We start from the raw sequence: 21,842 nt of genomic DNA on the forward strand, positions 1-21,842 counted from the left end.
AGCCTATAATTCATAAGGAAGGTACTAGTTTTGAGTATCTATACCCTTATAACTTAGCAGCATCTTTTCTAAAGAGAAAGGGTGGTTGTGAGATAGACAAGTGTGTGGGGCTATAGATGAAATAAGAATGGCCATGAAGAGTATGTGAAGAGTACAGGAAGAGTATGTGAACTTTTATTACAATATATTTCTTCTTTTGCGTGTATTAACATTTTTCCATAATGAAAAGCAAAAAAGGAATAGAACAAATGTAAGTTATGTGCCTTACGTGAGAAAATGATAAGACTTTGTTAAAAGACATTATAGAATACCTAAATAAATTGGAATATATCCCATATTAATGGACTCAGAGACCCCCAAGTCTGCCAATTCTCATAATTAGTTTACTTATCTAAAGCAATTCTAATAAAACCCTGACTTTTTGATGAATTAATTCTAATATTGGTATGCATAAACAAAGATCAAGAGTAGCTAAAACACTCTTGAGGAAGAAAAACGTGGATAGGGTGTGTGAGTGGTGTTGGAGGGATCTTGCTACCCTGGATATTAAGACTCATTATAAAGTTACAGTAAGTAAAACAGTGTGAAAATGGCACAGGGATAGAGAAATTGATAGGACAGGATAAGTAACTTCCAAATATATCTACACACATATAAGGAAACATATATAATGAGGTGGCAGATTACTGGGGGGGAGGGGAAGCACCAGTTAATAAATGGTGCTGGAATAATTAATTATTCAAATGTAAAAAATAGAATTGGATCCCTACCTATGTATCATATTCAGTAATGCTTTCCAGATACGAACACTAAAATTCTCGTTAGAGAAAGAAGAAAAATTTTCTGACTTGGAGTTATAAGGAATTATTTTTAAGATACAAAATCACTAACCAGAAAAGATTTATACATTTGACTACATTAAAAATAAGAACTTCTCTTTATTAAAAGGTAATACAAACAGAATGAAAATACAAGCCACAAATGGAGCAAAGATTATTATTAAAAAAATTTTTTTTAATGTTTATTTATTTTTGAGAGAGAGAGAGGTGCAGAGTATGAGTGGGGGAGGAGCAGAGAGAGAGGGAGACAGAATCTGAAGCAGGCTCCAGGCTCCCAGCTGTCAGCACAGAGTCCTAAGCGGGGCTTGAACTCATGAATTGCGAGATCATGACCTGAGCCAAAGTTGGATGCTTAGCCGACTGGGCCACCCAGGCATTCCAGAGTAAAGATTATCTGTAACACTCATAACAGCGAAAGATCATTGTGGAGAATAAATAGGAAACCCCTATAAATTAACAACCCAAGAGAAAAATGGCCAAATTACAAGAACAGCCATTGCCAGATGAAGCAACGTAAGTTGCTAATAATCATATGAAGTCTTTTTATACATCATAGTAATCAGGGAAATGCAGAATTTAGGTCACAATGAAATACCTTTTGATGCTGACCAAATTGGCAAAAATTAAGGTCTGTTAATTTAATTGTTGGTAAATAAGGCAAAAGTGGTAAAAGAACTTTGAAAAACATTATGTAGTATTCTGTAAGGTTTTCATACTTCATGGCTTAGAAAATCCATTTTTTAGTGATACATCCCAGAAAATCTCTGCACTGATGTGCAAGGAGACATGTTAAAAATGCTCATAGCAGCTCTGATCTTAATAGAAGAAGGAAGGAAGGAAGGAAGGAAGGAAGGAAGGAAGGAAGGAAGGAAGGAAGGAAGGAAGGAAGGAAGGAAAAGGAAGGAAGGAAGGAAGGAAGGAAAAGGAAGGAAGGAAGGAAAGAATGAACAAAAAGAAACAACATGATCGGTGATAGAATGTATAAATAAATTGTGGTATTTACCACTGATGCATGATGAAATACTGATAATGTGTACATTAGTGAAAATGAACTATAGCAATATACTATATGGATGGTTCTTGGAAATATAATATTGAATGAAAAAAGCAAGTCTAGATTGCTATAGTGTGATAATTTTTATAGAGCTGTAAAACAAAATTAAGGAATATTTTGTTTATCCTGTGTAAAATTATATGTAAAAAAGCAAGACCTTGGTTAATTTTAAAAAATTCAGCAATGTTCTCTCTGTAAAGAAGCAGTAGAATAGAATGGGGGAAGCACAGAAGCAGATGCAGTGGTGTTAATAATGTTCTTCAACTGTGAGGGAGAGGAAGGGGGAAAAACGTTACGGAGAGGGAGTGAGGCAAACCATAAGGGACTCTTAAATACTGAGAACAAACTGAGGGTTGATGGGGGTGGGGGAGAGGGGAAAGTGGCTGATGGGCATTGAGGAGGGCACTTGTTGGGATGAGTACTGGGTGTTGTATGGAAACCAATTTGACAATAAACTATATTAAAAAAATAATAAAAATAAAAAGTAATTTTGTCCTTAAAACAATAATGTTCTTCAAATGGGAGGCGGGTTCAGTGGTTCAGCTAAAACATTTGTGTATCAAATAGACATTATCAAAAATAGGGAATCTATTGCTTTAGAAAGTTATATGTTCCTGTTAGTGGATGTAAATCTTCATTAACTCTAACATTCCCCTAGGATTTTTCAAAGTCTCATTTTTTTCAAGTCTTTAAATATTTGGTTAAGAATACAAAGTAATTTGGTGCTCCTTAAAGTAAACTTCTCAAAGATTCTTTATCTTGGAAATAGGCAATAGGCTGTGCCTTATCTTTTATAGATTAGAATTGGAATTTGATGTTTTTAGTGGGATAAACAAAGGAGTAGTGTTATCAAAAGCTCATCCTATTTATATAAAACCTGTATATGCGGCCTTAGAAAATTCTTAGACATCTTTATCCATTCTAATATTGGGATATTATATATAATCAAGGAAAGACATTTTCTAAGTATAGAATGACTATTAAAACGTTTAATAGTTTCAAAAGTATACTGGAATAAAGATAACAATGTGAATGGTAGCCTGAGGTGGGAGAAACCAGAGGTCAAGAAAACTCACTTCTAATCTCTGATCTCGTATTTCCTTTTGTGACCTGGGGAAAAAAAATCATGATATCATGTCTAAGTATTTTTTAAAATGTATAAAACAATACACTAATCCTTTACCGACATATCTTTGAGTTGTTGTCAGGCCAAGACAAGATAATGTAAGTTAAAATTACAAATGTTGTGCGCTTGTAACTAGAAGGATTTTGATTAACTTTCCTGGCATTTTTCAGTTTTACTTTCTCCTTGTGTGTTGAATTGCTTTTTCCTCTTAGAACCGTATATTTTGAGTGGTATTAGCTGATGGCTATAATCATGTTATCTCCCTATAATTTATTTTACATAATTCAATAGTTGTCATAATTAACATTTGAAGATATTGAAGAAAATATTCTTTTCTCCTTAGAAACGAAAAAAGTGAATTTTAAAGGTTTCATTGATACAATGATGACCAATACGGAACGCTTCTCTGAAAAATTATGTAAGAACATCACATTTTGTGCTTTCATTTACTTTTTCAAGTTTATTTATTTATTTTGAGAGACAGAGAAAGAGCAGGGGCAGGGCAGAGAGAGAGAAAGGGAGAGAGAGAGAATCCCAAGAAGACTCCACACTGTCAGTACAGAGCCCAGTGCACAGCTCGATCTCACAAACCATGAGATCGTGACCTGAGCGGAACTCAAGAGTTGGACACACTTACCCGACTGAGCCACCCACCCCAACATATGTTGTGCTTTTAGTGGACCAACTGGTGTGACAAACTTTAGAAGAGTGTAGTAGACTAAAAGAGGCAGTCATCCTGTAGGTCGTCAGCCAAACAGATGCCTGGCTTACTGCTGATGTTTGGTTTCAATCTTCTCTGTTCATGATTTCTAAATCTCGAGCACTTCCACGTGCAAATGAATTGAAAGTTTTTACGAGCTTACTGTTTATCCTCACACTTACTGTAAAGAGCTAGAACCGTGTATATAAAATTCCTTTTTGGAAGATGTAAAATGTCTTCCCAATTTGGGGAAGTGATGCCATCTAGTGACTAGCGCTGGGTACTCACATGCAAAATTTCCTCTTTCATTTGTTTATATATTTTTTTCCATCTTCCAATTTATTCAGTAATGTTTACTGAGCCATTGTTATATATGCTTTCTGTTAAGCTGATGAGCTGTTAAGATGAGAAAGACAGTCTTGGCCACTCAGAAGCTCACTGTAAAGAAATATAAGGTCCTATATGTATATTTTAAATGGAGTGAAGTTAGTTTAGAAATTGAAGCTAAAAGTAGCATTTTGTTATTTTGTGCTTAGCTATTGGGTAATAGTGCATTTTAAGTAACAGTTATTTTACCTTACACTAGAAATCAATTTAATTTGCTTTCTATACAAGGTGGAACATAATAGATTAATTGGATGAAGAGATTATTTGCATGGTTAGTCACTTCATTTATCCTAGGAATTTTAGTTTCATGGAAATAAAAAGTTTTTGTTTTTGTTTTTAAACATTTTTATTATTTTTGAGAGACAGAGAGAGAGAGAGCACGAGCCGGGGAGGGGCAGAAAGAGACAGAAACACAGAATCTAAGCAGACTCTAGGCTCCGAGCTGTCAGCACAGAGCCCGACGTGGGGCTCGAACTCACAAACAGCGAGGTCATGACCCAAGCCGAAGTAGGATGCTTAACCAACTGATCCACCCAGGCACTCTGAGTTAAAAAGTTTTATTAGCACAGAGTTGTATAGTATATTATCTTACTCGTATCTAGAGTTAAATTTCCTTTCTTGTTGTTAAATATTGCACATTTATATTCACTGCTTTCCTTTTTTCTTCATCTGGCTGCTCATTTCTTCACCAGACAGCTTATTGGTTCTGTATACCTCATTGGGACCTTCCATCCATTTATCCCTCAACTTCGTCCTTACCCACCAGTCTCCCTGTTTTCACTTTTCTTCCTTATCCACTTGAAAATCTCTGGTCTGTGTACCTCGAATACCCTAAAGTCTTCAGTACCCTAAAGTGCCCTTTGGTTGCACCTGTCTGACAAAACTCCCAACCCTGGCTTCTCCTCGTGGCTGACATCATTTCTAGAGAAAATCATATAGCTCAGCAGATTGAACACTTTGAAATCTTGACCATCAGTGTCTGGTGGCCCTCAGCACTACCTAGGAATTATGTGATTCCCACCCTCTCCCAGTTAGTTTATTCTTTTACTCTCTGAAATAACTAATTAACAATCTCCATTCTCTCAAACTTCCATTCCTACTCCAACCTTAGCCCTTCTCACATTTAGCAGATAACTTAGCCTTTATAAGGAAAATAGAAGCCTGTCACTATTTTGAGGACGTTAAGGTATTTCCCAATATTTTCTCCTAAAAGTTCTTAAGTTTTTCTTTTTCATAGTTAAGTCTTTAATTCACCTGAAATTGATTTTTATGTTTAGAGTGAAATTGGGATCCAATTTAGTTTTTTTCCATAAAGATATTAGCTGGTGACCGTTTTATATTAATTCTTTGAGATTTACGTATTGTATAAATTGATTTGGAACCTGACACTCACACATGATGGCCTTGGGATTTAGGTTATCATTGGAGATTTTATTCCTTCTATCCATACCTCTGGCAGAGAACAGCCTTTCTTCTTGAATTCCTAAAAAGGTGACTAAAGTGTTTTTATTAATAATTTTCAGATGGAAAGATTTTCCGGGGCCCTGTCTTTTTTGGGAAAAGTTTTCAATTAGCAATAATCGCGCCTCGGATAAACCTCATTGGCTATGATACTGCCACTGTGCAAAGCTGGGCCCTGTCTTTTGTTTGTTTGTTTGTTTGTTTTGTATTAAGATTTTTTTTAATGTTTGTTTATTTTTGAGAGAGCAAGGGACAAAGTGCGAGCAGCGGATAGGCAGAGAGAGAGGGAGACACACAATCCGAAAGAGGCTCCAGGTTCTGAGCTGTCAGCACAGAGCCCAATGGGGGACTCGAACTCACAAACTGAGAGATCGTGACCTGAGTTGAAGTCGACGCTTAACTGACTGAGCCACCCAGGCCCTGGTTTTAAGTAGGCATCTCAATTATAATTCTAGACTTGTCTGTACCAAGTAATAACAATAATACTTATTATCTTACTCACATTTATTGAGGGTTTACTGTGTGCCAGTACTGTTTTAAATGTTTTATTTATTAACTCATTTAATTCTCACATCAACTCTATTATTTTTATTTTATGGATGGGAAAACCACGGCACAGAGGTTAAAGAAGTCACATAGCTAGTATGTGGTAGAATTAAGATTAGAACTCGGGTAGAGTGGTGCCTGGTTGGTTCAGTCAGTTGAGTGTCCGACTCTTGATTTTAGCTCAGGTCGTGACCGCAGCGTTGTGAGATGGAGCCCCACATCAGGCTCTGTGCTGGGCATGGATCCTGCTTAAGATTCTATCTTGAGAGGCCCTGTGTCAGCTTGGCAGAGTGGTGCCACCCCAGAACCGGGTGTGTGGAGTGGGATCCTTTAAGATGTTGGGGTTTGAATCCCAGCTGAGCGCCTGGGAGGTGCAGGAGACTGTGGAGCGGGACAAACTGACCAGCTCGTGCCTGTGCTGTGCTGTGAGGGCTGCCTGAACAGGGTGGTTTGGTCTAGGGAGGAGAAACTGCCATGATGCCATTTTCCTCCAATCACCAACATGGTGGGGCTTCAGGGAACAGGACAGCAGGCCCCCAGGGGAGGTTGGACTGCTTACACCAAACCCTGCCTCACCATGCCTGGCAGCTGCATATCTGCTGGAGGGAGAATTGCCACTTACCCAACCAGAGGGTCCCTCCTCCAGACCAGCACAACCGCTGGCTCCAGGGCACCTTCGGACAACGGTCCGGCAGTTTCTCATTTTCTGATTTGATTTTTGGTGATACCTATTTTCTTTTCTTGTCTTTTCTCCTCCTTCTTCTTCCTTCCCTTCTCTATTCTGGTTGTTAAGTTGTGTAAGCAGGCATTTTTAATCTATGCATTTTACACCTCTTCTGTATCTCTTCCTCTAGATTAAGCCGTATAGTTTCTCTGATTCTCTGTCCGCTCAATTTTTTTCCTCTTTCCCTGCCCCTGTCATTTCCCTCTTTCTATGGGATAAGGCTTCTTCCACCCCCTCCCCTTTTTAGTTTTTTCCAGGGTTACTTCAATGAACAAATCGAAGCACGCCTGGTGGAAGGTCCACACCACCAGTGCGAGTAGGGGTATAAAGCAACCAGAGTCACAACAACAGAGAGCATGCGACACACTCCAAAAACACCTCCTGAAGGGTCAGGCCCTGGATAGTATATGACCCCTTTTTAACACAGTAGTACTCACAGGGGCAGGACACATAACAAACTATTAAAACACGTAAAAGACAGAAAACTAGACAAAATGACTAGACAGAAGAATTCTCAAAAATTCTAGGAAGAAATGACAGCCAGAAAAATTGCTCAAAACAGATATAAACAATATATCTAAACAAGAATTTGGAATAATCGTCATAAGACTAGGAGCTGGGCTTGAAAAAAACTATAGAAGACAGCAGAGAATCTATTGCTGCAGAGATCAAGGACACAAGAGATAGTCATGATGAATTAAAAAATGCAGTAAATGAGATGCAAAATAAACTAGATGCAGAGACAGCAAGGATGAAGGAGCAGAGGGAAGAATAAGTGAAATAGAAGATAACATTATGGAAAATGATGAAGCTTAAAAAAGAGAGAGAGAGGAAAATATTAGACCATGAGGGGAGAATTAGAGACCTAAGTGATTCAATGAGATATAATAATATCTGTATCATAGGAGTTCCAGAAGGAGAAGAAAGAGAAAGGGGCAGAAGGTTTATTTCACCAAATTATAGTTGAGAGCTTCCCTAATCTGGGGAAGGAAGCAGACATCCAAGTCCAGGAGGCACAGAGAAATCCCTTCAGAATTAACAGAAACAGGTCAGCCCCAAGGCATATCATAGTGAAATTGGCAAAATACAAAGATAAAGAGAGAATTCTGAAAGCAGCTAGGGACAAATGGGCCTTAACCTACAAGGGCAGACACATAAGGGTAGTAGCAGACCTGTCCACTGAAACTTGGCAGGCCACAAGGGAGTAGCTGGAAATATTCAATGTGCTGAATAGGAAAAATATGCAGCCAGGAATCCTTTATCCATCAAGGCTGTCATTCAGAACGAAAGGAGAGATCAAGGCTTTTCCAGACAAACAAAAACTGAAGGAATTCATGACCACTAAACCAACCCTGCAGGCACTCTGTGAGTGGAATGCTGCAAAGACTACAAAGGCCCAGAGACATTGCCACAATCATGAAACCTACAGATAACACAATGACACTAAATCCATATCTTTCAGTCATAACTCTGAATGTAAATGGGCTAAATGCCTCACTCAAAAGGCATAGGGTATCAAAACGGATAAAAAACCAAGTTCCATCTATATGCTGTCTACAAGAGACTCATTTTAGACCTGAGGACACCTGAAAATTGGAAGTGAGGGGATGGAGAACCATATATCATGCTACTGGAAGTCAAAAGAGAGCTGGAATAGCCATACTTCTATCAGACAAACTAGATTTTAAAGTAAAGACGGTAGCAAATGATAAAGAAGGGCATTATTGTCATAATTAAGGGGTCTATCCATCAAGAAGAGATAACAATCGTAAATGTTTATGCCCCCAACTTGGTAGAACCCAAATTTATAAATTAATCACAAACATAAGCAATCTCACTGATAATAATACGGTAATTGTAGATGACTTTATTTTTTTTCAATATATGAAATTTATTGTCAACTTGGTTTCCATACAACACCCAGTGCTCATCCCAAAAGGTGCCCTCCTCAGTACCCATCACCCACCCTCCCCTCCCTCCCACCCCCCACCAACCCTCAGTTTGGTCTCAGTTTTTAAGAGTCTCTTAGGCTTTGGCTCTCTCCCACTCTAACCTCTTTTTTTTTTTTTTTCTCCTTCCCCTCCCCCATGGGTTTCTGTTAAGTTTCTTAGGATCCACGTAAGAGTGAAACCATATGGTATCTGTCTTTCTCTGTATGGCTTATTTCACTCAGCATCACACTCTCCAGTTCCATCCACGTTGCTACAAAAGGCCATATTTCATTTTTTCTCATTGTCACGTAGTATTCCATTGTGTATATAAACCACAATTTCTTTATCCATTCATCAGTTGATGGACATTTAGGCTCTTTCCATCACTTGGCTATTGTTGAGAGTGCTGCTATAAACATTGGGGTACAAGTGCCCCTATGCATCAGTACTCCTGTATCCCTTGGGTAAATTCCTAGCAGGTGCTATTGCTGGGTCATAGGGTAGGTCTATTTTTAATTTTTTGAGGAACATCCACACTGTTTTCCAGAGTGGCTGCACCAGTTTGCATTCCCACCAGCAGTGCAAGAGGGTTCCCGTTTCCCCACATCCTCTCCAGCATCTATAGTTTCCTGATTTGTTCATTTTGGCCACTCTGACTGGCGTGAGGTGATATCTGAGTGTGGTTTTGATTTGTATTTCCCTGATGAGGAGTGACGTTGAGCATCTTTGCATGTGCCTGTTGGCCACCCGGATGTCTTCTTTAGAGAAGTGTCTATTCATGTTTTCTGCCCATTTCTTCACTGGGTTATTTGTTTTTCGGGTGTGGAGTTTGGTGACCTCTTTATAGATTTTGGATACTAGCCCTTTGTCCAAATGATATGTCATTTGCAAATATATTTTCCCATTCTGTTGGTTGCCTTTTAGTTTTGTTGGTTGTTTCCTATGCTGTGCAGAAGCTTTTTGTCTTCATAAGGTCCCAGTAGTTCATTTTTGCTTTTAATTCCCTTGCCTTTGGGGATGTGTCGAGTAAGAGATTGCTACGACTGAGGTCAGAGAGGTCTTTTCCTGCTTTCTCCTCTAGGGTTTTGATGGTTTCCTGTCTCCCATTCAGGTCCTTTATCCATTTTGAGTTTATTTTTGTGAATGGTGTGAGAAAGTGGTCTAGTTTCATTCTTCTGCATGTTGCTGTCCAGTTCTCCCAGCACCATTTGTTAAAGAGACTGTCTTTTTTCCATTGGATGTTCTTTCCTGCTTTGTCAAAGATGAGTTGGCCATACGTTTGTGGGTCTAGTTCTGGGGTTTCTATTCTATTCCATTGGTCTATGTGTCTGTTTTTGTGCCAATACCATGCTGTCTTGATGATTATAGCTTTGTAGTAGAGGTTAAAGTCTGGGATTGTGATGCCTCCTGCTTTGGTCTTCTTCTTCAAAATTACTTTGGCTATTCGGGGCCTTTTGTGGTTCCATATGAATTTTAGGATTGCTTGTTCTAGTTTTGAGAAGAATGCTGGTGCAATTTTGATTGGGATTGCATTGAATGTGTAGATAGCTTTGGGTAGTATTGACATTTTGACAATATTTATTCTTCCAATCCATGAGCACGGGATGTTTTTCCATTTCTTTATATCTTCTTCAATTTCCTTCATAAGCTTTCTATAATTTTCAGCTTACAGATCTTTTACATCTTTAGTTAGATTTAGCCCTAGGTATTTTATGCTTCTTGGTGCCATTGTGAATGGGATCAGTTTCTTTATTTGTCTTTCTGTTGCTTCATTATTAGTATATAAGAATGCAACTGATTTCTGTACATTGATTTTGTATCCTGCAACTTTGCTGAATTCATGTATCAGTTCTAGCAGACTTTTGGTGGAGTCTATCGGATTTTCCATGTATAATAACATGTCTTCTGCAAAAAGTAAAAGCTTAACTTCATCTTTGCCAATTTTGATGCCTTTGATTTCCTTTTGTTGTCTGATTGCTGATGCTAGAACTTCCAACACTGTGTTAAACAACAGCGGTGAGAGTGGGCATCCCTGTCGTGTTCCTGATCTCAGGGAAAAAGCTCTCAGTTTTTCCCCATTGAGGATGATGTTAGCTGTGGGCTTGTCATAAATAGCTTTGATGATGTTTAAGTATGTTCCTTCTATCCCAACTTTCTCGAGGGTTTTTATTAGGAAAGGATGCTGAATTTTGTCAAATGCCTTTTCTGCATCAATTGACAGGATCATATGGTTGTTATCTTTTCTTTTATTAATGTGATGTATCACATTGATTGATTTGCAAATGTTGAACCAGCCCTGCAGCCAGGAATGAATCCCACTTGATCATGGAGAATAATTCTTTGTAGAAGCTGTTGAATTCAATTTGCTAGTATCTTATTGAGAATTTTTGCATCCATATTCATCAGGGATATTGGCCTATAGTTCTCTTTTATTACTGGGTCTCTGTCTGGTTTAGGAATCAAAGTAATACTGGCTTCATAGAATGAGTCTGGAAGTTTTCCTTCCCTTTCTATTTTTTGGAATAGCTTGAGAAGGATAGGTATTATCTCTGCTTTAAACGTCTGGTAGAACTCCCCTGGGAAGCCATCTGGTCCTGGACTCTTATTTGTTGGGAGATTTTTGATAACTGATTCAATGTCGTCGCTGGTTATGGGTCTGTTCAAGCCTTCTATTTCCTCCTGATTGAGTTTTGGAAGTGTGTGGGTGTTTAGGAATTTGTCCATTTCTTCCAGGTTGTCCAGTTTGTTGGCATATAATTTTTCATAGTATTCCCTGATAATTGCTTGTATCTCTGAGGGATTGGTTGTAATAATTCCATTTTCATTCATGATTTTATCAGTTTGGGTCCTCTCCCTTTTCTTTTTGAGAAGCCTGGCTAGAAGTTTCTCAATTTTGTTTATTTTTTCAAAAAACCAACTCTTGGTTCATTGATCTGCTCTACAGTTTTTTAGATTCTGTATTGTTTATTTCTGCTCTGATCTTTATTATTTCTCTTCTTCTTCTGGGTTTAGGCTGTCATTGCTGTTCTGCTTCTATTTCCTTTAGGTGTGCTGTTAGATTTTGTATTTGGGATTTTTCTTGTTTCTTGAGATAGGCCTGGATTCCAATGTATTTTCCTCTCAGGACTGCCTTCGCTGCATCCCAAAGCGTTTGGATTGTTGTATTTTCATTTTCGCTTGTTTCCATATATTTTTTAATTTCTTCTCTAATTGCCTGGTTGACCCACGCATTCTTTAGTAGGGTGTTCTTTAACCTCCATGCTTTTGGAGGTTTTCCAGACTTTTTCCTGTGGTTGATTTCAAGCTTCATAGCATTGTGGTCTGAAAGTATGCATGGTATGATCTCAATTCTTGTATACTTATGAAGGGCTGTTTTGTGACCCAGTATGTGATCTATCTTGGAGAATGTTCCATGTGCACTCGAGAAGAAAGTATATTCTGTTGCTTTGGGATGCAGAGCTCTAAATATATCGGTCAAGTCCATCTGATCCAATGTATCATTCAGGGCCCTTGTTTCTTTATTGACCGTGTGTCTAGATGATCTGTCCATTTCTGTAAGTGGGGTGTTAAAGTCCCCTGCAACTACCACATTCTTATCAATAAGGTTGCTTATGTTTGTGAGTAATTGTTGTATATATTTGGGGGTTCCCGTATTTGGCGCATAGACATTTATAATTATTAGCTCTTCCTGATGGATAGACCCTGTAATTATTATATCATGCCCTTCTTCATCTCTTGTTACAGCCTTTATTTTTTTATTTATTTTTTTTTTAATTTTTTTTTTTTCAACGTTTATTTATTTTTGGGACAGAGAGAGACAGAGCATGAACGGGGGAGGAGCAGAGAGAGAGGGAGACACAGAATCGGAAACAGGCTCCAGGCTCTGAGCCGTCAGCCCAGAGCCCGACGCGGGGCTCGAACTCCCGGACCGCGAGATCGTGACCTGGCTGAAGTCGGACGCTTAACCGACTGCGCCACCCAGGCGCCCCTCTTGTTACAGCCTTTAATTTATTTTTTTTCTTTTTTTTTTTTTTTGTTTTTTTTTTTTAATTTTTTTTTTTCAACGTTTTTTTTATTTATTTTTGGGACAGAGAGAGACAGAGCATGAACGGGGGAGGGGCAGAGAGAGAGGGAGACACAGAATCGGAAACAGGCTCCAGGCTCTGAGCCATCAGCCCAGAGCCCGACGCGGGGCTCGAACCCACGGACCGCGAGATCGTGACCTGGCTGAAGTCGGACGCTTAACCGACTGCGCCACCCAGGCGCCCCCAGCCTTTAATTTAAAGTCTAGTTTGTCTGATATAAGTATGGCTATTCCAGCTTTCTTTTGACTTCCAGTGGCATGATAAATACTTCTCCATCCCCTCACTCTCAATCTGAAGGTGTCCTCAGGTCTCAAATGAGTCTCTTGTAGAAAGCAAATAGATGGGTCTTGCTTTTTTATCCATTCTGATACCCTATGTCTTTTGGCGCATTTAGTCCATTTACATTCAGTCTTATTATAGAAAGATATGGGTTTAGAGTCATTGTGATGTCTGTAGGTTTCATGCTTGTAGCGATGTCTCTGGTACTTTGTCTCACAGGATCCCCCTTAGGATCTCTTGTAGGGGTGGTTTAGTGGTGACGAATTCCTTCAGTTTTTGTTTGTTTGGGAAGACCTTTATCTCTCCTTCTATTCTAAATGACAGACTTGCTGGATAAAGGATTCTCGGCTGCATATTTTTTCTGTTCATCACATTGAAGATCTCCTGCCATTCCTTTCTGGCCTGCCAAGTTTCAGAAGAGAGATCGGTCACGAGTCTTATAGGTCTCCCTCTATATGTTAGAGCACGTTCATCCCTCGCTGCTTTCAGAATTTTCTCTTTATCCTTGTATTTTGCCAGTTTCACGATGATATGTCATGTAGAAGATCGATTCAAGTTACGTCTGAAGGGACTTCTCTGTGCCTCTTGGATTTCAATGCCCTTTTCCTTCCCCAGATCAGGGAAGTTCTCAGCTATGATTTCTTCAAGTACACCTTCAGCACCTTTCCCTCTCTCTTCCTCCTCTGGAATACCAATTATGCGTAGATTATTTCTCTTTAGTGCATCACTTAGTTCTCTAGTTTTCTCCTCATACTCCTGGATTTTTTTTATCTTTTTCTCAGCTCTCTCTTTTTCCATAATTTTATCTTCTAGTGCACCTATTCTCTCCTCTGCCTCTTCAATCCGAGCCGTGGTTGTTTCCCTTTTATTTTGCAGCTTATTTATAGCATTTTTTAGCTCCTCCTGGCTGTTCCTTAGTCCCTTGATCTCTGTAGCAATACATTCTCTGCTGTCCTCTATACTGTTTTCAAGCCCAGCAATTAATTTTATGACTATTATTGTATATTCACTTTCTGTTATATTGTTTAAATCCTTTTTGATCAGTTCATTAGCTGTTGTTATTTCCTGGAGATTCTTTTGAGGGGAATTCTTCCGTTTGGTCATTTTGGACAGTCCCTGGAGTGGTGCGGGACTGCAGGGCACTTCCCCTGTGCTGTCTCGAATAACTTGCGTTGGTGGGTGGGGCCGCAGTCAGACCTGATGTCTGCCCCCAGCCCACTGCTGGGGCCACAGTCAGACTGGTGTGTACCTTCTCTTCCCCTCTCCTAGGGGCAGGATTCACTGTGGGGTGGCGTGGCCCGTCTGGGCTACTTGCACACTGCCAGGCTTATGGTGCTGGGGATCTGGCGTATTAGCTGCGGTGGATCGGCAAGGTGCACAGGGGCAGGAGGGGCAGGCTTCGCTCGCTTATCCTTCTGTGATCAGCTTTGGGAGGGGCCCTGCGGCACCGGGAGGGAGTCAGATCCGCCTCCGGTGGGATGGATCTGCAGTAGCACAACGTTGGATGTTTGCGCAGTGCAAGCAAGTTCCCTGGCAGGAACTGGTTCCCTTTGGGATTTTGGCTGGGGGATGGGCAAGGGAGATGGCACTGGCGAGCGCCTTTGTTCCCCACCAAGCTGAGCTTTGTTGTCCGGGGCTCAACAACTCTCGCTCCCATTGTCCTCCAGCCTTCCCGCTCTCTGAGCAGAGCTGTTAACTTAACTTATAACCTTCCAGATGTTAAGTCCTGCTTGCCGTCCGAACACACTCCGTCCGGCCCCTCTGCTTTTGCAAGCCAGACTCGGGGCCTCTGCTTGGCCGACAGGCTGCCCCTCTGCCCCAACTCCCTCCCGCCAGTCTGTAGCATGCACCGCCTCTCCACCCTTCCTACCCTCTTCTGTGGTTCTCTCGTCTACGCTTGGCTCTGGAGAATCTGTTCTGCTAGTCTTCTGGCAGTTTTCTGGGTTATTTAGGCAGGTGTAGGTGGAATCTAAGTGATCAGCAGGATGCGGTGAGCCCAGCGTCCTCCTACGCCACCATCTTCCCTGTAGAGGACTTTCATACTCCACTTACAGTAATGGAGAGATGACCTAGGCAGAAAATTAATAAAGAAACAACGGTCTTGAATGATACACTGGACCAGATGGACTTGACAAATATATTCAGAACTTTTTATCCAAAGCAGCAGAATACACATTCTTCTCGAGTGCACATGGAACATTCTCCAAAATAGATCACATACTGGGTCACAAAGCAACCCTAAATAAATATAAAAGGATTGAGATCATACCATGCATATTTTCAGATCACAATGCTATGAAACTTGAAATCAACCACAAGACAAAATTTGGAAAGCCTCCTAATGCATGGAGGTTAAAGAACATCCTACTAAAGAATCAGTGGGTCAATTAGGCAGTTAAAGAAGAAATTTAAAAATATACGGAAGCAAATGAAAATGAAAATATAACATTCCCAACCCTTTGGGATGCAGCAAAGGCAGTCCTAAGAGGAAAATACACTGCAATCCAGGCCTATCTCAAGAAACAAGAAAAATCCCAAATACAGAATCTACCCTCACACCTAAAGGAACTAGAAGCAGAGCAGCAAAGAAACCCCAAAGCCAGCAGAAGAAGAGAAATAATAAAGATTAGAGCAGAACTAAACAATAGGGAATCCAAAAAAAAAACCCCCAAAAAACAAAAAACACAGTAGAACAGATCAATTAATCTAAGAGGTGGCTTTTGGAAACAATACACAAAATTGATAAAACCCTAGCCAGACTTCTCAAAAAGAAAAGAGAGAGAACCCAAATAGATAAAATCACCGATGAAAGAGGAGAGATCACAACCAACACCACAGAAATACAATTATTAGAGAATACTGTGAAAAATTATATGCCAACAAACTGGACAATCTGTAAGAAATTGGACAAATTCCTAGACACCCACACACTACCAAAACTCAAACTGGAAGAAATAGAAAATTTGAACAGACCCACAACCAGTGAAGAAATTGAATCAGTTATCAAAAATATCCCAACAAATGAGTCCCAACAAATGGGCCAGATGGCTACCCAAGGGACTTCTACCAGACATTTAAAGCAGAGTTAGTACCTATTCTTCTCAAGCTGTTCCAAACAATAGAAATGGAAGGAAGGCTTCTGGACTAATTCTATGTAGCCAGCATTACCTTGATTCCCAAACCAGACAGAGACCCCACTAAAAAGGAGAATTACAGGCCAATATCCCCGATGAACATGGATGCAAAAATTCTCAACAAGATACTAGCAAATTGAATTCAACAGTATATTAAAAGAATTATTAACCATGATCAAGTGGGATTCATTCCTGGGCTGCAGGACTGGTTCAGTATTCGCAAATCAATCAATGTGGTATATCACATCGATAGAAGAAAGGATGAGAACAATATGATCCTGTCAGTAGGTGCAGAAAAAGCATCTGACAAAATACAGCATCATTGTGTAAAAACCCTCCAGAAAGTTGGGATAGAAGGAACATATCCTAACATCATCAAATCTACATATGAAAAGCCCAAGCTAATATCATCCTCAATGGGGAAAAACTGAGAGTTTACCCCCTGAGATCAGGAATACAACAGGGATGTCTACTCTCACCACTGTTGTTTAATATAGTGTGGGAAGTCCTAGCCTCAGCAATCAGACAACAAAAGGAAATAAAAGGCATCCAAATTGGCAAAGAAGTCAAACTTTCATTTTTTGCAGATGACATGATACTCTACATGGAAAACTCAAAAGACTCCACCAAAAAACTTCTAGAACTGATACATGAATTCAGCAAAGTTGCAGGATATAAAACCTATGTACAGAAATTGGTTGCATTTCTATACAGCAAGAATGAAGCAATAGTAAGAGAAATCAAAGAATCGATCCCATTTACATTTGTATCAAGAACCATAAAATACCTAGGAATAAGTTTAACCAAAGAGGTAAAAGATCTGTATGCTGAAAACTGTAGAAAACTTATGAAAGAAATTGAAGAAGACACAAAGAATGGAAAGGCATTCCAGGCTCATGGATTGGAAGAAAAAATATTGTTAAAATGTGGATAGTACCCAAAGCAATCTACACATTCAGTGTAATCCCACTCAAAATTGCACCAGCATTCTTCTCAGAGCTAGAACAAACAATCTTTCAATTTGTAGGGAACCACACAAGACCCCGAATAGCCAAAGTAATGTTGAACAGGAAAACCAAAGTAGGAAGCATCACAATCCCAGACTTCAGCCTCTACTACAAAGCTGTAATCATCAAGACAGTATGGTATTGGCACAAAAATAGGCACATAGACCAGTGGAATAGAATACAGAACCCAGAACTGGACCCACAAATGTATGGCCAACTAATCTTTGATGAAGCAGGGAAGAGTATCCAAGGAAAAAAAGAAAGTCTCTTTAGCAAATGGTGCTGGAAGAACTGTACAGTAACATGCAGAAGAAGGAAACTGGACCACTCTCTCACACCATACACAAAAATAAACTCAAAGTGGACGAAGGGCCTAAATGTGAGACAGGAAACCATCAAAACCCTAGAGGGGAAAACAGTCAACAACCTCTTTGACCTCAGCCACAGCAACTTCTTACTTGATACGTCTCTGAAGGCAAGGGAGATAAAAGCAAAAATGAACTATTGGGACCTCATCAAGATAAAAAGTTTCTGCACAGCAAAGGAAACAATCAACAAAACTAAAAGGCAACTGATCGAATGGAAGAAGATATTTACAAATGACATGTCAGATAAAGGGCTAGTATCCAAAGTCTATAAAGAACTTACCAAGCTCAACACCCAACAAACAAACCAGTGAAGAAACGGACAGATGACGTGAGCAGACGCTTTTCCAAAGAAGACATCCAGATGGCCAGCAGACACATGAAAAGATGCTCAACATCGCTCATCATTAGGGAAATACAAATCAAAACCACACTGAGATACCACCTCACACAGGTCAGAGTGGCTAAAATTAACAACTCAGGAAACAACAGATGTTGGTGAGGATGTGGAGAAATGGGAGCCCTCTTGCACTTTTGGTGGGAGTGCAAACTGGTGCAGCCTCTCTGGAAAACAGTGTAGAGGTTCCTCAAGAAATTAAAAATAGGATTACCCTACAACCCAGCAATAGCACTACTAGGAATTTATCCAAAGGATACAGGAGTGCTGATTCATAGGGGCACATGTACCCCAATGTTTATAATAGCACTATCAACAATAGCCACATTATGGAAAGAGCCAATGTCCATCCACTGATGAATGGATAAAAAAGATGTGATACACACACACACACACACACACACACACACACACACACACACACAGACACATACCAGAATACTACCGGCAATGAGAAAGAATGAAATCTTGTCATTTGCAACAACATGGATGGAACTGGAGGGTATTGTGTTAAGTGAAATAAGTCAGAGCAAGAGAGATATCATGTTTTCACTCATATGTAGAATTTGAGAAACTTAACCGAAGACCATGAGGGAAGGGAAGAGGAAAAAATAGTTTCAAACAAAGAGGGAGGAAGGCAAACCATAAGAGACTTCTGAATACAGAGAACAGACTGAGGATTGATGGGGAGACTGTGGGGGAGGGGAAAATGGGTGATGGGCATTGAGGAGGGTACTTGTTGGGATGAGTACTGGGTGTTGTATGTAAGCGATGAATCATGGGAATCTACTCTTAAAGCCAAGAGCACACTGTATGTTAGCTAACTTGACAATAAGTTATATTTTTAAAAAAAAGCATTCTGTCTCTCTCTCTCTCTCTCTCTGCCCCTCTCCCATATGCACACACTCTGTCTCTCAAAAAAAAAAAGGCAACTCATGGGGCGCCTCGGTGGCTCAGTCAGTTAAGCATCTGACTGTTGATCTCGGCTCAGGTCATGATTTCACAGTTTGTGAGCTCAAGCCCTGCATCAGGCTCCATGCAACGGTGAGAAGCCTGCTTGGGATTCCCTCTCTCTGCCCCTTCCACATGCTCTCTCTCTCTCTCTCTCACTCAAAATAAATGAATTAATTACAAAAAAAAAAAAAAGCAACTCAGAGCTTATGTTCTCTACTTATGCGTTATACCATCTGACTGCCATGGCGTCAGCTCAGGCACACACACGATAATTCTTCCTCACTTCTGGCATCTGGTGATTTCCGTTTCTATTGAGCTTAGCATTCAGTTGTTTAGGCTGAAAAGTTAGGAGTCATTCTTGGTCTTTTTTTTTTCCTTATGGCCCTAGCTCCACCACTTCCACTTCTCTGATTCAGTTCATCACCAAATATTATTTTTATTGATATTTTAACTCAGTATAGAGTGTGTTTTGCATTGGAAATTGAAGGGGAATCTGGCTATCGTCATTCTATATTGCCAGTTCTCTCCTTATAGGGGGCACCTGGGTGGCTCAGTCGGCTAAGTGTTCGACTTTGCCTCAGGTCATGATCATGCTGTTCATGAGCCCTGTGTCAGGCTCTGTGCTGTTTGAGCCGTTTGAGCCCTGTGTCAGGCTCTGTGCTGACAGCTCAGAGCCTGGAACCTGCTTCAGATTCTGTGTCTCCCTCTTTCTCTCTGTCCCTCACCAGCTCATGCTCTGTCTCTCTCTCTCTCTCTCTCAAAAATAAACATTCAAAAATAAAAAATAAAAACACTCATTCATGGGGTGCTTTGGTGGCTCCGTTGGTTGAGCATCCAACTCTCGATTTTGGCTCGGGTCATGGTCTCACAGTTTTGTGGGTTCAAGCCCTATGTTGGCCTCTGTGCTGACTGACAGCATGGAGCCTGCTTGGGATTCTCTCTCTCTCACTGTCTCTCTGTCCCTTCCCTGCTCTCATTCTCTCTGTCTCTCTCAAAATAGAAATAAAATAAACTTAAAAAACCCCACTCATTCAGGTTTTTGACCTTGACATTCCACCTTAGCTTTTTACACAAGTTAAATCTCACTTTGTTAACTCCATTTGCCAATTTTCTGTTTTCATCTTGTTTACCTCTAGTAGTTTTTTTTAACTCAAGTATAATTAACATACAGTATTACATTAGTTTCAGGTGTGCAGCATAATGATTCAACCATTATTATTTTTTTTTTATTAAAAAATTTTTTTTTCAACGTTTATTTATTTTTGGGACAGAGAGAGACAGAGCATGAACGGGGGAGGGGCAGAGAGAGAGGGAGACACAGAATCGGAAACAGGCTCCAGGCTCTGAGCCATCAGCCCAGAGCCCGACGCCGGGCTCGAACTCACGGACCGCGAGATCGTGACCTGGCTGAAGTCGGGCGCTTAACCGACTGCGCCACCCAGGCGCCCCAGTTTCCCGTTTTTTTATTAACATGACTTCAGATATCCATACTGTAAAATAGACTTCGTGGTGGCCACCACCACTACTAAGTTAGCAAGTAAAAAAAGATTCAAACAAAACAAAAATGAGTTTACAAAGTAAAACAAAGACCGTGGACTATAATTTTTCTTAAAAAAATTTTTTTAGGGGCGCCTGGGTGGTGCAGTCGGTTAAGCGTCCGACTTCAGCCAGGTCACGATCTCGCGGTCCGGGAGTTCGAGCCCCGCGTCAGGCTCTGGGCTGATGGCTCGGAGCCTGGAGCCTGTTTCCGATTCTGTGTCTCCCTCTCTCTCTGCCCCTCCCCCGTTCATGCTCTGTCTCTCTCTGTCCCAAAAATAAATAAAAACGTTGAAAAAAAAATTAAAAAAAAAATTTTTTTTTAGCATTTATTTCTGAGAGAGAGAGAGACAGAGAGAGACAGAGCAGGAGCGGGGGGAGGGGCAGAGAGAGAGGGAAACACAGAATGAGAAGCAGGTTCCAGGGTCTGGGCTGTCAGCACAGAGCCCGTTGCGGGCCTCAAACTCATGAACCATGAGATCTTGGCCTGAGCCGAAGTCGGACGCTTAACCAACTGAGCCACCCAGGCGCCTCTACAGTTTTTCAAATAAGACTATCATTTGCTGCTGATGTTCTGCATGTAGGAGACAGGTAGTACACAACCACAGGTGAACATTTCCACTCCTTCGTATTTTTCATACCTTGAAGTTACAAATGTACTATTATACTCTTTTATGTGAAATGTTTATGCAAAACTAGCCTAGTAACAAGAGCATGCTGTCTATGGTCTTTGTCAAAGAACTGTCTTTCCCTGTGAGGATTACCTACCCCTTTTTCTTCATTAAGCTCCTGTTTAAGTGAGACTGGTAATTTTGGACTTTAAGTGTGTTGGTTGTTTTGTTTATTAACATATTTGAGATGAGGAGGGTTGATGAAAATATGATACTACCTGATAATAGCGATTTTTTTCCCTCTCTTTTACTGAGACCTTTTATTGGACCTTCAGTACAACGTGATTTAATTCTTATTTTAATGCAGTGGTTTGCAAAGTTTTGAACCTTGTTATTTTTGGTTTTGTATTTATATGTGGTGCTGGTAAAGCAGTAGAATCCTTTTCTTCTAAATGAAATCTTACAGAGTCCCTCAATATATAAATCATAAAAGTTGAGTTTCTCTGAATAAAGTGGGGGAAATGACCAAGTGAACTGCTTAAGTATTTCAACAGAGCTTTAGAAACGTGAGAAAGAACGTAAGCATTCCTGACCTAGGATCCTCTTTTTGACCATGGTGTATGTTAAAAAAGGAAAAAGATGGGGGGGCGGGTGTGCCTGAATGGCTCAATCAGTTAAGCGTCCAACTCTTGATTTCAGCTCAGGT

General features: G+C 40.2%; 1 protein-coding gene and 1 pseudogene across 1 annotated transcript in view; one reads left to right on the forward strand and one right to left on the reverse strand.

The window, feature by feature from the left end:
• Window positions 1-21,842, forward strand: part of LOC147574425 (EF-hand calcium-binding domain-containing protein 13-like) — an 81,460-nt gene that overhangs the window by 41,683 nt on the left and 17,935 nt on the right. The window contains exon 12 of the mRNA XM_086685471.1: window positions 3,363-3,467. Coding sequence (XP_086541597.1) covers window positions 3,363-3,467 — 105 coding nt within the window. The remainder of the gene's footprint in view (window positions 1-3,362; window positions 3,468-21,842) is intronic.
• Window positions 5,611-5,737, reverse strand: LOC147574426 (U4 spliceosomal RNA; annotated as a pseudogene).

This window comes from Puma concolor, chromosome E1 (genome assembly GCF_028749965.1).
Source record: "Puma concolor isolate L17-30 chromosome E1, mPumCon1.1.hap2, whole genome shotgun sequence".
NCBI lineage: Eukaryota > Metazoa > Chordata > Mammalia > Carnivora > Felidae > Puma > Puma concolor.